This window comes from Heterodontus francisci, chromosome 2 (assembly GCF_036365525.1).
Source record: "Heterodontus francisci isolate sHetFra1 chromosome 2, sHetFra1.hap1, whole genome shotgun sequence".
Classification (NCBI taxonomy): domain Eukaryota; kingdom Metazoa; phylum Chordata; class Chondrichthyes; order Heterodontiformes; family Heterodontidae; genus Heterodontus; species Heterodontus francisci.
In genome coordinates, this window is record NC_090372.1 from 30,260,242 (window position 1) to 30,276,896 (window position 16,655).

At 43.4% G+C, this 16,655-nt stretch overlaps 1 protein-coding gene across 12 annotated transcripts in view; it reads right to left on the reverse strand.

Annotated features, from left to right (window-relative positions):
- Positions 1-16,655, reverse strand: part of LOC137383436 (uridine phosphorylase 1-like) — a 119,137-nt gene that overhangs the window by 10,720 nt on the left and 91,762 nt on the right. For all 12 annotated transcript variants that reach the window (XM_068056375.1, XM_068056314.1, XM_068056306.1 and 9 more), the window contains one exon: positions 11,290-11,436. In XM_068056375.1, the coding sequence (XP_067912476.1) occupies positions 11,290-11,436 (147 nt within the window). The remainder of the gene's footprint in view (positions 1-11,289; positions 11,437-16,655) is intronic.

Genomic DNA, 16,655 nt, shown 5'->3' on the forward strand with positions numbered 1-16,655 from the left:
AAGATAACACCTGGCTTCTTTTCTCTACTGAAAACGATCTTCGTAAACCCTTCTCTCCTGTCCCCTCCACCCTTAGCTCAAACAATAAGTGCAAAGAGCTCATTGACTTCTTTGTCACTAAGATCGACACCATCTGATCAACTGCCTCTAACATTGTGTAACAGATCCAAGTGTATATCCTCGTGCAATTACAATTCTTTACTCTTCCTTTTCCTAGCCCTGCTACATGGTGCAATCCCTGTGACTTCAGCAGAGGTAGAGGCAGGCTGCTAAGATCTCTGCTTTGACTGCTCAGATGCTATTGGCTGACATCCTCTGATTTTTGGAATCCATGAGAGCCCTGCCAAAGACTGCTCTACCTGTCTCTTCCCCTAGCCCACCTGGCCAAACTTCCTTTAATTCTCCACTGCCCTAACCCTAAACTCGCAACTTCCTCTAGCTTCTCTTCTATCTCCCCTCATGTCCTCTCTGAGATCATCTTGTCCATGATACCCATCTCTTGCTCCCTCGATTCTATTCCTATTAAACTGCTGATCACCCAACTTACCCTCCTGGTCCCAATGTTAGCCGATATTGTTAAATTCATCTCTCTTCAGGTGTTGTCCCTCTTTCCTTTAAATCTGCCATCGTCATCCCTCTCCTCAAAAAAAACCCTTGACCCCACCATCCTTGCAAACTACAGCCCTGTCTCCAACCTCCTTTTCCTCTCCAAAGTCTTGAATTAGAATTAGAATTAGAATTAGAACATTACAGCGCAGTACAGGCCCTTCGGCCCTCGATGTTGCGCCGACCTGTGAAACCATCTGACCTACACTATTCCATTTTCATCCAAATGTCTATCCAATGACCACTTAAATGCCCTTAAAGTTGGCGAGTCTACTACTGTTGCAGGCAGGGCGTTCCATGCCCCTACTACTCTCTGCGTAAAGAAACTACCTCTGACATCGGTCCTATATCTTTCACCCCTCAACTTAAAGCTATGTCCCCTCGTGTTTGCCATCATCATCCGAGGAAAAAGACTCTCACTATCCACCCTATCTAACCCTCTGATTATCTTGTATGTCTCTATTAAGTCACCTCTCCTCCTCCTTCTCTCTAACGAAAACAACGCCAAGTCCCTCAGCCTTTCCTCGTAAGACCTTCCCTCCATACCAGGCAACATCCTAGTAAATCTCCTCTGCACCCTTTCCAAAGCTTCCACATCCTTCCTATAATGCGGTGACCAGAACTGCACGCAATACTCAAGGTGCGGCCTCACCAGAGTTTTGTACAGCTGCATCATGACCTCGTGGCTCCGAAACTCGATCCCCCTACTAATAAAAGCTAACACACCATATGCCTTCTTAACAGCCCTATTAACCTGGGTAGCAACTTTCAGGGATTTATGTACCTGGACACCAAGATCTCTCTGCTCATCTACACTACCAAGAATCTTCCCATTAGCCCAGTACTCTGCATTGCTGTTACTAATTCCAAAGTGAATCACCTCACACTTCTCCGCATTAAACTCCATTTGCCATCTCTCAGCCCAGCTCTGCAGCCTATCTATGTCCCTCTGTACCCTACAACACCCTTCAACACTATCCACAACTCCACCGACCTTCGTGTCATCCGCAAATTTACTAACCCACCCTTCTACACCCTCATCCAGGTCATTTATAAAAATGACAAACAGCAGTGGCCCCAAAACAGAACCTTGCGGTACACCACTAGTAACTAAACTCCAGGATGAACATTTGCCATCAACCACCACCCTCTGTCTTCTTTCAGCTAGCCAATTTCTGATCCAAAGCTCTAAATCACCTTCAACCCCATACTTCCGTATTTTCTGCAATAGCCTACCGTGGGGAACCTTATCAAACGCCTTACTGAAATCCATATACACCACATCCACGGCTTTACCCTCATCCACCTGTTTGGTCACCTTCTCGAAAAACTCAATAAGGTTTGTGAGGCACGACCTACCTTTCACAAAACATATGTTGCTGCCTCCCAAATCCATTCCCATCTTTCCCGGAACTCCACGTTTGAATCCTTCCATCAGGTTTCCACCCTGCCACAGTACCGAAACAGCTCTTATCAAAGTCACAAATGACACCCTATGTGATTATGACAAAAATGAACTTTCTCTCCTTGTCCTTCTTCACCTGCCTGCAGCCTTTGACATGGTTGACCACACCATCCACCTCCAACACTTCTCCACTGTTGTCCAGCCGCTTTCACATGGTTCCATTCTTATCTAACTATCTATTCGGAGCCAGAGAATCACTTGCAATGGTTTCTCTTCCTGTTCCTGCACTGTTACCTCTGGTGCCCCACAAAGATCTATCCTTGGCCCCCTCCTATTGCTCATTTACATGCTGCCCCTCAGTAACATCATCCAATAGCACAGCTTTTCACATGTACAATACCCAGCTGTACGTCACCACCTATTGGAACTCCTCCACTGTTGCTTAACCATCAGGCTATTTATCCAACATCCAGTACTGGATTAGCACAGATTGCCTCCAATTAAATGTTGGAAAGACTGAAGCCATTGTTTTCGTTCCCCACTCTAAACTTCATTCCCTGGCTACTGACTCCATCCCTCTCCTTGGCAACAGTCTGAGATTAATCCAGTCTGTTTGCAACTTTGGTGTCACATTTGACCCAGAGATGAGCTTCCAACCTTATATTTGCACGATCACTAAGACCGCCTATTTGCACCTCCATAACATCATCTGACTTCACCCCTGCCTCAGCTCATCTGTTGCTGAAACCCTAAGATCTGAAATACCCTCCCTGCAACTCTCTACCTCACTTTCCTCCTTTAAGGCACTCCCCTAAACCTACCTCTTTGACCAAGTTTTTGGTCATCTGACCTAATATCTTCTTACATGGCTTGGTGTGCTATTTTGTTTTATAATGCTCCTGTGAAGTACCTTGGGACGCTTTATTATGTTAAAGGCGCTATATAAATGTTGTTGTTGTTGGCGGGGCGGAGTGGTTTTTACATGTGGCTGGCAGATGGCTGCACTGGTGGAACTGAAATGAGACTTGCAACAATGTCTGATGTTGGTGCCTTGGCCACATCACATTCTTCCTCCTCCTCCTCTTCAGAATCATCTGAAGAGACTTTGTGCTCTGTGTCTTGCTCCTCCTGCAGGTCCAAATCTTGCTGTTGTGCAATATTGTGCAATGTGCAGCACACCACGATCATTCTGGAGACTCTGGCTGGTGCGTATTGAAGGGTGCCTCCAGATTTGTCCAAGCACCTAAAGCACATTTTCAGCATGCCAATGCAATGGCTTGCTCAATGACACATCTGATTGTCAGATGGCTTCCACTATATCACTCCTGAGCCTCCTGGGTTACATTCCTCATGGGTGTCATCCGGCATGTTTTAAATGGATATCCCTTGTCTCCAAGTAGCCAGTCAATAAGCCTGCTTCAAGGTGAGATGAGATCAGGGAGGGTGGATCAGCAGAGAAAGAAAGCATCATGGAAGCTGCCTGGGAATCCTGTGCACATCTGCATAAACATCTTTTTGTGGTTGCACACCAGCTGCACATTGATGGAGTGGAAGCCCTTGTGGTTCAAGAATACTCCTTCGTGTTCTGGAGTGCCTTAAATTGACACAGAGTGTGTGCCATCGATGTCAGCTTGCATCTGTGGGAAGCCAGCCAGAGCCACAAACCTGAGCGCCCTCTCACTCTGACTGCCATTATTGGTGGCAAAGTTGACATAATTGTCTGCTCTGGCAAATAAGCCATTAGTCACCTGTATAATGCATTTGTGGGCCACCAACTGTGACATCCTGCAAATGTCTCCAGCAGAGCCCAGGAAGGAGCCAGAGGCAAAGAAGTTGAGGGCAGTGGTGACTTTGACAGCCACTGGTAAAGCATGGCCACCAGATCCAACTGGCAACAGGTCTTGTTCCAGGAGGCTGCAAATGTTTGCCAGCACCTGATCTGAAAACTTGAGCCTCCTGAGACTTTGGCGTTCTGACATGTCCAGGAAGCTGATCCTGTACACTCTGTATTGTGGGTATGGCCTTCTGCGACCTGAACCTCTGCTCATCCCCTCTCTCCTGTGGAGCAGCACATCTGTAGGAGCAGGCTGTTGCTGCTCCTGTTGGTACTGCTCCTGCTGCTGGCATGGTTGATGCTGCTGGTTATCCTGGCCCTCATCTAAGCAACATCCATGCTGATCTGATAGATCACAGTCCCAAAGTGGAGATCAGATGTACAAACATACAAAGTTGTGAAAGTAATTTCCCAGCACAAGTACTGTGAACAACGCCTTTCACACAATCAGGCAAGAAATCAACTGTGAGGTTTCAGTACTAATTGGTATATTTCCCTGCCCTGTCTTCAGTCCCCTCAATTGCCTCTGTTCAGGCCTTGCTTTCACTGGCACATTTCAGGAAGCCCAGAAAATCCATGCACCCAGTTACATTCAAATGTTGGTACCGCCTTAAGTTAGCGATTATCATATTGAAATTGACAACCTGCTTCTCCTGAGAGGTTGCTCGCATGCAGCCTAACACACCGCAGTTAAATGCAGAAGTTGGTGGATTGGAACCAGCTTCCTAAAACGCTGTCAATTATCTTAATTTTAACCACCCCCCCCACTTCCAAACTATTTGCTCCTGCAAGTTAAAATTTACTCCATCGTGTCATGTTTCAAGTAAAAGGTGTTGCTATGGGTACCCGCATGAGTCCGAGTTATGCCTGTCTTTTTGTGGGATATGTCGAACATTCCTTGTTCCAGTTCTACTCAGGCCCCCTCCCCCAACTCTTTTTCCAGTACATTGATGACTGTATCAGTGCTGTTTCCTGCTCCCACCCGTAACTAGAAAACTTTATCAACTTTGCTTCCAATTTCCACCCTCCTCTCACCTTTACATGGTCCAACACGTCTCTGTCTCCATACCTGGGGATAGGCTATTTACTAATAGTCATTAAAAGCCCACCGACTCCCACAGTTACAACTACACTTCTTAACACCCTGCCTCCTGTAAGGACTCCATTCCATTCTCCCAGTTTCTCCATCTCTGATGCATCTGCTCTGATGATGCAACCTTCCACGACAGCGCTTCTGATATGTCTTCCTTTTACCTTAACCGAGGATTCCCCCCCCCACTGTAGTTGACAGGACCCTCAACCATGTCCGGCCTATTTCCCACACCTCTGCCCTCACCCCCTCCCGTCCCTCCCAGAACCGCGACAGGGTTCCCTTTGTCCTCATTTCCCACCCCACCAGCCTCCACATCCAAAGGATCATTCTCTGCCATTTCCATCATGTCCAGCGTGATGCCACGACCAAACACATCTTCCCCTCCCCTCCACTGTCAGCATTCTGAAGGGATCGTTCTCTCCGCGACACCCTGGTCCACTCCTCCATTACCCCCACCACCCCACCCTCTTCCCATGGCACCTTCCACTGCAATCGCAGGAGGTGTAATACCTGCCCATTTACCTCCTCTCTTCTCACTATCCAAGGCCCCAAACACTCATTTCAGGTGAAGCAGCAATTTACTTGTACTTCTTTCAATTTAGTATACTGTATGCACTGCTCACAATGTGGTCTCCTCTACATTGGGGAGACCAAATGCAGATTGGGTGAACGCTTTGCAGAACACCTCCGCTCAGTCCGAAAGCATGACCCTGAGCTTCCGGTTGCTTGCCATTTCAACACTCCCCCCTGCTCTCATGCCCACATCTCTGTCCTGGGATTGCTGCAGTGGTCCAGTGAACATCAACGCAAGCTCGGGGAACAGCACCTCATTTACCGATTAGGCACGCTACAGCCTGCCGGATTGAACATTGAGTTCAATAATCAATAATTTCAGAGCATGACAGGCCCCCTTTTTATTTTTAGTTATTTTTTCTTTTTTATTTGTTCATTTTATTTTAGTTTGTTTAGCTTGTTTCTACAGTGCCTACCCACTTTTTTTTCATGTTTGTGCTTGGGGTCAGAGCTGTTCATTTTTCTGTCAATTAACGTCCTATCTGCACTAACGCTTTGTCTTTCACAACACCATTAACATATTGTTTGCCTTTGCTCTATGACCTTCTGGTCAGTTATTCTCTGTGACCCTGTCCTATCAACATCTACTCTCTTGTTTATCTCTTGCCCCACCCCTGCTTTACTTGCTTAAAACCTATTACATTTCTAATATTTGCCAGTTCTGATGAAGGGTCACTGACTTGAAATGTTAACTCTGCTTCTCTCTCCACAGATGCTGCCAGCCCTGCTGAGTATTTCCAGCATTTCTTGTTTTTATTTCTGCAAGGACATGTCAGCTTGCGCAATGACATCAGCTTATGTAATAACATGTCAGGTTGTGCAATAACAACTTGTATTTATACCACACCTTTAACATAATGAAACACCCTAAATTGCTTCACAGGAGTGTTATAAAGCAAAATTTGACATTGAACCACAATAGGAGATATTAGGGCAGATGACCAAAAGCTTGATCTAAGAGATAGGTTTTAAGGATCATCTGAAAGGATGAAAGAGAGGAAGAGAACCAGAGAGGTTTAGGGAGGGAATTCCAGAGTTTAGGGCCTTGGCAGCTGAAGGCGTGGCCACCAATGGTCGTATCCGGGGTGCTCATGAGGTTAGAATTAGAGGAGTGCAGGGGATGGAAGAGATTACAGAGATAGGGTGGGATATGAAAGATTGAGAATTTTAAAATCCTGGCCTTTCTGAACCAGAAGCCAATGTAGGTCAGCAAGCACAGGAGTGATGTGTAAACGACACTTGGTGCAAGTTAGGTCATGGGTGGCAGAATTTTGGATGACCTCAAGTTTACAGAGGGTAGAACATAGGAGGATTGCCAGGAGTAAATTGAAATAGCCAAGCCTAGAGGTTACAAAGTCATGAATGAAGGTTTCAGCAGCAGATGAGCTGAGGCAGGGATGAAGGAGAGCAATGTTACAGAGGTGGAAATAGGTGATGGCATGTGCTTGTGGTTGGAAGCTCACCTCAGGGTCAACTATGACACAAGGTTGCAAACGGTCTGGTTTAGCCTCAGGTAGTCACCAAGTCACCGCTTTAAAGACATCTGCAAACGCGACATGAAGTCCTGTGACATTGATCACAAGTCGTGGGAGTCAATTGCCAGCGATCGCCAAAACTGGCGGGCAGCCATAAAGGCGGGGCTAAAGTGTGGCGAGTCGAAGAGACTTAGCAGTTGGCAGGAAAAAAGACAGAAGCGCAAGGGGAGAGCCAACTGTGTAACAGACCCGACAAACAAATTTTTCTGCAGCACCTGTGGAAGAGTCTGTCACTCTAGAATTGGCCTTTATAGCCACTCCAGGCGCTGCTCCACAAACCACTGACCACCTCCAGGCGCTTACCCATTGTCTCTCGAGACAAGGAGGCCAAAGAAGTCACCAAGGAGAGGGATCAAGTTGGTGGATAAGGAATGGAGTTAGTGGGGGGAACAGAAGACAATGGCTTTGTTTTTCCCAATATTTATAGTTGGAGGAAATTTCTGCTCATCTAGTGGATGTCGGACAAGCAATCTAATAAGTTGAAGACAGTGGGCGGATCAAGAAAGGTGGTGGCGAGATTGAGCTGGGTGTCATCAGCATACATGTGGAAACTAGTGCTGTGTTTTCGGATGATGCTGCTGAGGGGAAGCATGTAGATAAGAATCAGGAGAGGGCCAAGGATAGATCTTTGGAGGACACCAGAGGTAATGGTATGGAATCAGGAAAATATGCCACAGCAATTGATTCTCAGGCTACGATTAGGCAGATAAGAATGGAACCAGGTAAGACAATGGTGGAGAAGCATTGGAGAAGGATGGTATGGTCAACGATGTCAAGACTGCAGATGGGGCGAGCAGGACGGGGAGGCATAGTTTACCTTTATCACAGTCACATAGGATGTCATGTGTCTTTGTTAAGAGTCGTTTTGGTACTGTGGCAAGGGTGGAAACCTGATTTCAGGGATTCAAACATGGAGTTTCAAGGAAAATGGTCACAGATTTGAGAGGTGACAACACATTCAAGGACTTTGGCGAGGAAAGGGAGGTTGGAGATGGGACATTAGCTTCCAAGGATGGAGGGGTCAAGAGTTGTTTTTTTGTGCAGCAAAGTGATGATGTCAGATTTGAAAGAGAGAAGGGCAGTACCTGAAGAAAGAACAGTTAATAATATCAGCTAACATGGGAGCCAGAAAGGGAAACTGAGTGGTCAACAGTTTAGTGGGAATAGGGCTGAAGGAGCAGGAGGCAGGTGTAATGGACAAAATGAGCTTGGCGAAGGTATGAGGGAGATAGGAGAGAAACTAGAGAAAGATGCGACTTCAGGGCTAGGGCAGGGGGAACTTTAGGGGAAGTTTGGCCTGTTGGGCTAGGTGAAGGGAGAAAAGTGGCAGAGCAACTAAATGGATTGCTTCAATCTTAGAGACCAAGGTGTCCATGAGCTCCTTGCACTTGTTGGAGGTCAGGGTGGAGGAGTTGGGGAAGTTTAAGATGATAGTTTGCAGTAGAAACCGAGGGTTATCTTTGCTTCCCAGGATGATCCTGGAATAATGAACAGTTTTTGCAGATGAAAGCAAAACCTGACAAAGCTTTAGCCTGACAAAGTCCAGCCAGATCTGGCGATGAATGGCTAAATCAGATGTCTGGCGTATCTGTTCAAGTCTGCATCCCTTGGACGTAACGGAGGGGAGATAAGGTCTGTATCATGGGAACATCCAGCGTGAGAGAGAATAATGGTTTTAACAGAGGGACGTGTCAACTTGTGCAGGAACAGGTCAGCTTCTGCAGGGGCATATCAGCTTGTGCACATGTCAGGACATGCCGTAACTGCTTTCTGCCTGCTGCATCTCAGCTAACCTTAAAAAGACAAACTTTTTTTTTAAAATTAAGATAAATTTCATTAGTATATTTAAAAAACACTAAGGTTAGAATATAGAATATACAACCAGAACTTTTGTTAAAACCATGAGTTGTCACTTTCTCCTTTTTTTGCATTCTTCTTCCTCAGAAAATTAATAAAACCTAAAATAAAAGCAAAATACTGCGGATGCTGGAAATCTGAAATAAAAACAAGAAATGCTGGAATCACTCAGCAGGTCTGGCAGCATCTGTGGAAAGAGAAACCTCTTTCTCTTTCCACAGATGCTGCCAGACCTGCTGAGTGATTCCAGCATTTCTTGTTTTAATAATTAATAAAACCTGTTTTGTTTGCAAATAAAAATTTCTGTGGAAACACTACAATACATAACCTTAACTGGGCGATGTCATCCTACCCAAAATGCAATGTACTAAATAAAATAATGACATATACATAAATAACACACACACAGTTAATTGCTTTTCTCCCCATAAGACCAATATTAATATTACATTGACCAGACATTTCAGAATCTTGACACTGTCTTGAGATATTTTGACAAGCTTAATGAGGTAATTTATCTATGCAATGTGCCAAAAGAGATAAAGCACATCCATTTGTGATTTCTTAATAGTATGACTCTCAGACATAGATCTGACTATGATTGTACCTTTCTCCGCAACTTTTTAACAATATAAAAAAGTGGCAATAAGCTGAATACAGTGGTACAATGTACATAAGCCTTGGCTGGGTAGATGATGTATATTCTTTTGGGCCTCCTTATCTCGAGAGACAATGGATACGCGCCTGGAGGTGGTCAGTGGTTTGTGAAGCAGCGCCTGGAGTGGCTATAAAGGCCAATTCTGGAGTGACAGGCTCTTCCACAGGTGCTGCAGAGAAATTTGTTTGTTGGGGCTGTTGCACAGTTGGCTCTCCCCTTGCGCCTCTGTCTTTTTTCCTGCCAACTACTACTGATGTATATAGACCTTAAACATCTAACGTTGGTTGAATCACCGATTCAGCAGCTGTCTGGTAACTGATCTACTAATGTAGATTTTATTGGGCTAACAAGTTATAGTTTCTGAAACAAAAACAAGAAATGCTGGATTCACTCAGCATGTCTGGCAGCATCTGTGGAAAGAGAAGCAGAGTTAACGTTTCGGGTCTCTTTCCACAGATGCTGCCAGACCTGCTGAGTGAATCCAGCATTTCTTGTTTTTGTTTCAGATTTCCAGCATCCACAGTATTTTGCTTTTAAGTTATAGTTTCTGTTTGATAATCTTTAAGCATAATAGAGATATTCCACAGCACTTCATTTCACCTTCTCAAAAGTTTACTTGTTTTCAGTCCACTCAGGAGTTTGAATAAATTGGGCAGAGTCTACAATATTTCATCCACTACACAGTCTGTTGACAACAACAGGTTTCTTATTCTATTCTTGATAAATGTGCAGCCAGAGATAACATAAATTTAGATTTTACTTGTTAAAACTATTGCAGATCAATGCAATGTGCTGCGTCGTGCCATGGTGTGGTAGGATGTGGTTTCTTGTTTCACTACACAAAACTGCTCCTAAATTGACAATCTTAGAGGACCGCTTATGCAGGAAATGGTAAAAAAAAAAGTCACACTAGTGTAGCTGCAGGAGAATCTCTTCTGAGGTTGGAGCAGAGGAAGCTTCGCTGTGCATCCAGCTATATAAGTGCTATCCAATACATTAGCCGCTAGCCAAATGTGGCTAATTCGGAATCTAAATGTGGCTAATTGCATTTCTGATTAGACACAGTCATTGGGCATGTGAGCTCAATAGTTAGATTTGCACGGCATGCGCATGTGTACTTTACCCCTTTTGTGCATTTGTTGGTAAAATGGTAAAGCAAAAAGCAGTGTGTAGGTATTTCTTCATTGTTGTGAGTGTTTTAATTCCTTAGTTACTGAATGGTGGCAGATGTTTAGTGAGTAAATATACATGTGAAGTACATTTACCTGTATTGTGTGAGTGCATGGAGCTAAAACTATGTTGCTATAGCCACACCTGTGACTAGTCAGAAATTTCTATTAGACAACACTGAACTGTACTATATCTGATCTAGGAATGCTAGATACTGACACCGAGCTTCTAAAATAGTAGGTGCTCCAGTACAATTATTCCTCACTTTAATGAGCCCAAGAAAAAATTAATTTAAATTTGTTTGAATTATAGGTAATGTATTTGCCATAATGAGGAAGATCTGCTAATTAATTAGAGATGTTATAGATAAGTTCCAGATATTAGTAACCAGGCACATTGTTCTGGATCATTAAAACAGCAACATATCTGTTGCATAAACTGCAAACTTTCTGTTTATAATGTTATTCAAATCCACATTGGACTGATTAAAAAAAACTATTAAATTTGCAAAGAAAGTTCAGTCGTCCTATGAGAAGTCCTGCACAGGCATGTGATTACCTGGTAGACCACTTCGATTACACATGGCTGCAAATACAGAAGACTCCATCTCAATGTTGCGAACCCCGGCCTCATAGGCACAACGCAAGTAATTCATCTTGTCTTCGTGGGTATAGTTGCAGAAAGCACCATCCAAACGGGCCTGGCCTGTAGAAAGTAAATACATTTCTTAGCATGGACATCTTTCCCAACATATTATAGCTATGGGACTGGGGATTTATGAGAAATGTGGTAATGGAGATGTTCAGACTATTTAAACGGAAGTGGAACTGGATTGTAAGAGTTTTTGAAGCAATTATGAATATATAACGATATGTTCTTTGTTCATGTATAATATCCATAGTTTTTCTCTGGATAAAATATTAACTCAGCTATAAACAGGAGTTTAATTTAAAAACATTCACACACATTTAATTGATAGGTCTCGTGTTTCTGAGATGTGCAGGGGAACAGACACATTCAAACTGTTGTGGTGCAGAGTGCTCAATATGCAGGTTTGGTTTGTTACTGAAAAATTGGGTACATTTTTATTGGAAACCATTACAGCACAGTGTGAAGAATTGACTTTTGATCCACTGAATTATCTCCCCTCTTGAAATGTGTGAACATAAACATCTTTAATGAGAATAATTTCTTTTGATTAAGGCTTTATTTGGAAAAAATCTCCAGAAATAGCTCTTTATCAGAAAGAGATGCGAGAAGGAGTTTAATACACGAGAAAAATGAAGTGTTTAATCACGCCCCGAGAACTCGCACTCGTCCAGATGATGATTTTAGTCATTGGACCTAGTCAGTAGCAAACTTTTGCGTATTCTACAACAGCATAGTCAAATCAAAACAGGAGTATTCACTCCAGGTCTAACCTAGCATTACAAAAACTAACAATTGGAAGGATTCTGAAGTGTCACTGTAGACATGAAAGAAATTAACAACATACAGGCATTTTTGGTGCAGAAGAGTGTGTCTGTACCAGTGTAGCCTCTTTGATACCTCCTTTCTGTCACTTACGCTCCAGGATACATCCTGAGCCTCCCTTACAAAATTCTCATCCTTGTTTTCAAATCCCTCCATGGGCTCGCCACCTCGCTATCTCTAATCTCCTCCAGCCCATACCCCTCCAAGATTTCTGTGCTCATCTAATTGTGGCCTCTTAAGCATCCCCCATTTAATTACTCAATCACTGATGGCCTTGCCTTCAGGAGGAGAATGGTGTTTTGAACCATGTCAAAGGCTGAAGACAGGTCAAGAAGGGTGAATAGTGATAGTTTACCTTTGTCACGGTCACATAGGGTGTCATTTGTGACTTTGATAAGAGCTTTTTCAGTACTGTGGCAGGGGCAGAAACTTGATTGAAGGGATTCCAGCTTGGAGTTCCAGAAAGATGGGCACGGACTTGGGAAGTGCCAAAGCATTCAAATACTTTGGAGAGGAAAGGGAGGTTGGAGATGGAGTGGTAGTTTGCAAGGACGGTGGGAGTCAATTGTTTTTTCTTGAGGAGAGAATTGATGACAGCAGATATAAAGGACAGCACCTGAAGACAGAGAACCATTAACAATATCAGCTTACATGGGGACCAGGAAGAGAAGTTGAGTGGTCAGCAACTTAGCGGGAATAGAGTTGAGGGATCAGGAGGTGGGTCTCATGGACAAGATGAGCTCAGAGAGGACATCTGGGGTGATAGAAGAGAAACTAGAGGAAGATGTGAGTTCAGGGCTAAGGCAGGGCAGAACTTTCAAGGAAGTTTGGCCAGCGGGCTAGTGGAAGGGAGGAATGCGGCAGAGACAGCTGATCGGATGGTCTCAATCTTAGAGACAAAGTCCATGAGCTTCTCGCACATTGTTGGAGGTGAGGGTGGAGCAGCTGGGAAGAGGGCTTTAAGATTCAGTTGCAGTATAGAAAAGAAGACCAGGGTTATCTTTGCATTCCAGGATGATTCTGGAATAGTGTTCAGTTTTAGCAAATGAGAACAGGACCCAAAAGTGTTTTATGTGGTGCGAAGGAAATGCAAGACTCATAGTAGATAATAACCCAGGTAATGCGTCTACTGCTGCACCAAACAGCTTGGGAACAACAGGAGGACTGTAACTGAGGTATCCACATTGATAGTCATCTGCAGTTGCAGTAACACGTAACATTTCTCTCATCTTTACTGCTATAGGGCCCCTCCAGACATCCAGAAGGGCCTCACAAGGAGACATCTTTTTTTCTTTTTTGTCAACTGTTGCTTCTTTTTCTGTCTAATGAAACAGTCGCAGACAGTACTTTATAGTAAAAATTAATGAATTTTGTTCAGTTAGAAAGAATTTGGATCTAGATCGCATCTTATCAAGTCTCTAGAGATCTCCCAAAATGCTTCATATTCATAAGTTACTTTCTGAATTGCAGTCACTGTTGTTATGTGGATATACCCAGCGGGCTAATATCCAATAAGATCAATGACCAATTAATCTATTTTTGGCAGTATGGATTGAGTGATCTTGTGCCAAAAAAGCTGATCCAATATTTATAGGAACAAAGGCATTTCTTAAAGTTTGCATACAAGCACTTCAGAATATGAGCTATTGCACAGCAACAGATCCTTTTCATTGTGGTTCCCCCATTTTAAGATCTTCAATGCTTTGTTGTTGGATGGGAATGGTTTCCTTACAATTGCCATTTAATTCTCTCCATAAGTATTAAGTTATTCTCGGTGTCTTTCTTCAACCGCAATGCTATTAGTTTCAGGAGGTTCAGATTTTTGTAGAGGACCCAGCCATGGTTATGTCAAATCCCTGGGGAATGTAAAAACCATACCGACATCTCCATTAGATTCAAAAAATGTTATAGCTTTGGTCTCTTGCAGCTCTTATGATCAAGCAAATCCAGAACACCTAAAATCATTTAATGTAGGATTTCTCCAGCCAGACAGAAGAGTTACATCGCATCTATGTCAGTTGGATTCATACCTTAGATCTCAAAGAGGAAAATACTGACTTTTAATCTCACGTCACAGTCATCCACAAAACTGCAGATTTTCCTGCATGTGCTTCATTGTGAACTCAAAACACCTAGAGCACTGAACATTATGACAACACAGAAAAATCCCAAACATCTCATGCCTGAACAGCTCTGATTGTGACTGAAGTCTCTGGGTAAAGTGCTTTTCTTAAATATATTCAGTGAACTCTAACGTATTCTTTATTATTGCTGTAAATTTCCATCTGGGGATCAGGAAATACTGAGTAGATTTGTTTCTCTTTGTAAAGAGGGCTCTGATACTACAGGTTTAGCATTTTCTATCAAATACTGGCGTTTATTTTAGGGGAATCAAGTATAAAAGTAGGGAAGTTTTACGGAAGCTGTACAGGACCTTGGTGAGACCACATCTGGAGTACTGTGTACAGTTTTGGTCTCCTTATTTGAAAAAGTATATAACTGCATTAGGAACAGTTTAGAGAAGGTTCACGCAACTAATTCCAGGGATGAAGGGCTTATCTTATGGAGAAAGGTTGAACAGGTTGGGCCTATACACACTGGAGTTTAGAATAATGAAAGGTGATTTTATTGAAACATATAAGATCCTGAGGGGACTTGATAGAGTGGATACAGGGAGGATGTTTCCTCTTGTGGGGGAGACTAGAATTAGGGGACACAGTTTAAGAATAAGAAGTCTCCCTTTTAAGACGGAGATGAGGAGAACTTTTTTCTCTGAGGGTCATTAGTCTGTGGAATTCTCTTCCCCAGAAAGCAGTGTAGGCTGGGTCATTGAATATATTCAAAGCTGAGTTAGATACATTTTTGGTAGACAAGGGAGTCAAGGGTTATGGGGAGCAGAGAGGAAAATGGAGTTGAGACCACAACCAGATCAGTCATGATCTTATCGAATGGCAGAGCAGGCTCGAAGGGCTGAATGGCTTACTCTTGCTCCTAAGCCGTATGTTCCTAGAGCCTCCCTCTATATCATGTTTCTAGATGTATGAGTAAACTTTGCTTTTAAATTTAGTAGATGTATCTGTCATGTCCAGTAAAGGCATGTCCTATTAGAACATAAGAACAAGGAGCAGGAGTAGGCCATCCGGCCCCTCGAGCCTGCTCCGCCATTCAATAAGATCATGGCTGATCTTTTCGTGGACTCAGATCCACTTACCTGCTCTCTCACCGTATCCCTTAATTCCTTTATTGTTCAAAAAGATATCTACCTTAGCTTTAAAAACGTTTACTGAAGTAGCGTCAACTACTTCACTGGGCAAGGAATTCCATAGATTAACAACCCTCTGGGTGAAGAAGTTCCTTCTCAATTCAGTCCTAAATCTGCTCCCTCTAATCTTGAGGCTATGCCCTCTTGTCCTAGCTTCACCTGCCAGTGGAAACATCCTCTCTACTTGTATCTTATCTATTCCCTTCATAATTTTATATGTTTCTATAAGATCCCCCTCATTCTTCTGAATCCCAATTTACTCAGTCTCTCCTCAGAAGCCAACCCCCTTATCTCCGGAATCAACCTAGTGAACCTTCTCTGCACCCCCGCCAGTGCCAGTACATCCTTTCTCAAGTAAGGAGACCAAAACTGCACACAGTACTCCAGGTGCGGCCTCACCAGTACCTTATACAGCTGCAACATAACCTCTCTGCTTTTAAACTCAATCCCTTTAGCAATGAAGGACAAAATTCCATTTGCCTTCCTAATTACTTGCTGTATCTGCAGACCAACCTTCTGCGATTCATGCACAAGAACACCCAGGTCCCTCTGCATAGCAGCATGCTGCAACTTTTTACCATTCAAGTAATAATCCTTTTTACCGTTACTCCTACCGAAATTAATTACTTCACATTTATTAACATTGTATTCCATCTGCCAGTCCTTTGCCCACTCACTCAATGTATCTATGTTCCTCTGCAAAGTTTCACAGTCATCTGCACACTTTGCTCTGCCACTCATCGTAGTGTCATCTGCAAACTTTGACACCCTACACGTGGTCCCCAACTCCAAATCATCTATATAAATTGTAAATAATTGCGGTTCCAACACCGATCCCTGAGGCACAACACTAGTGACTGATTGCCAGCCAGAATAGCACTCATTTATCCCCACTCTCTGCTTCCTGTTAGTCAAACAATCCTCTATCCATGCTAATACTTTACCCCTAATGCCATGCATCCTTATCTTATGCAGCAGCCTCTTGTGTGGCACCTTGTTGAAGGCCTTTTGGAAATCTAGGTACACCACATCCACTGGGTCCCCATTGTCCACCTTGCTCGTAATGTTATCATAGAATTCCAAAAGATTTGTCAAGCATGACCTGCCCTTCATGAACCCTATTCATAACTTTAAACATGGACTGTATCCAGCATCGAATCTTCAGGAACTGAACTTTCCTTTTTTTAAA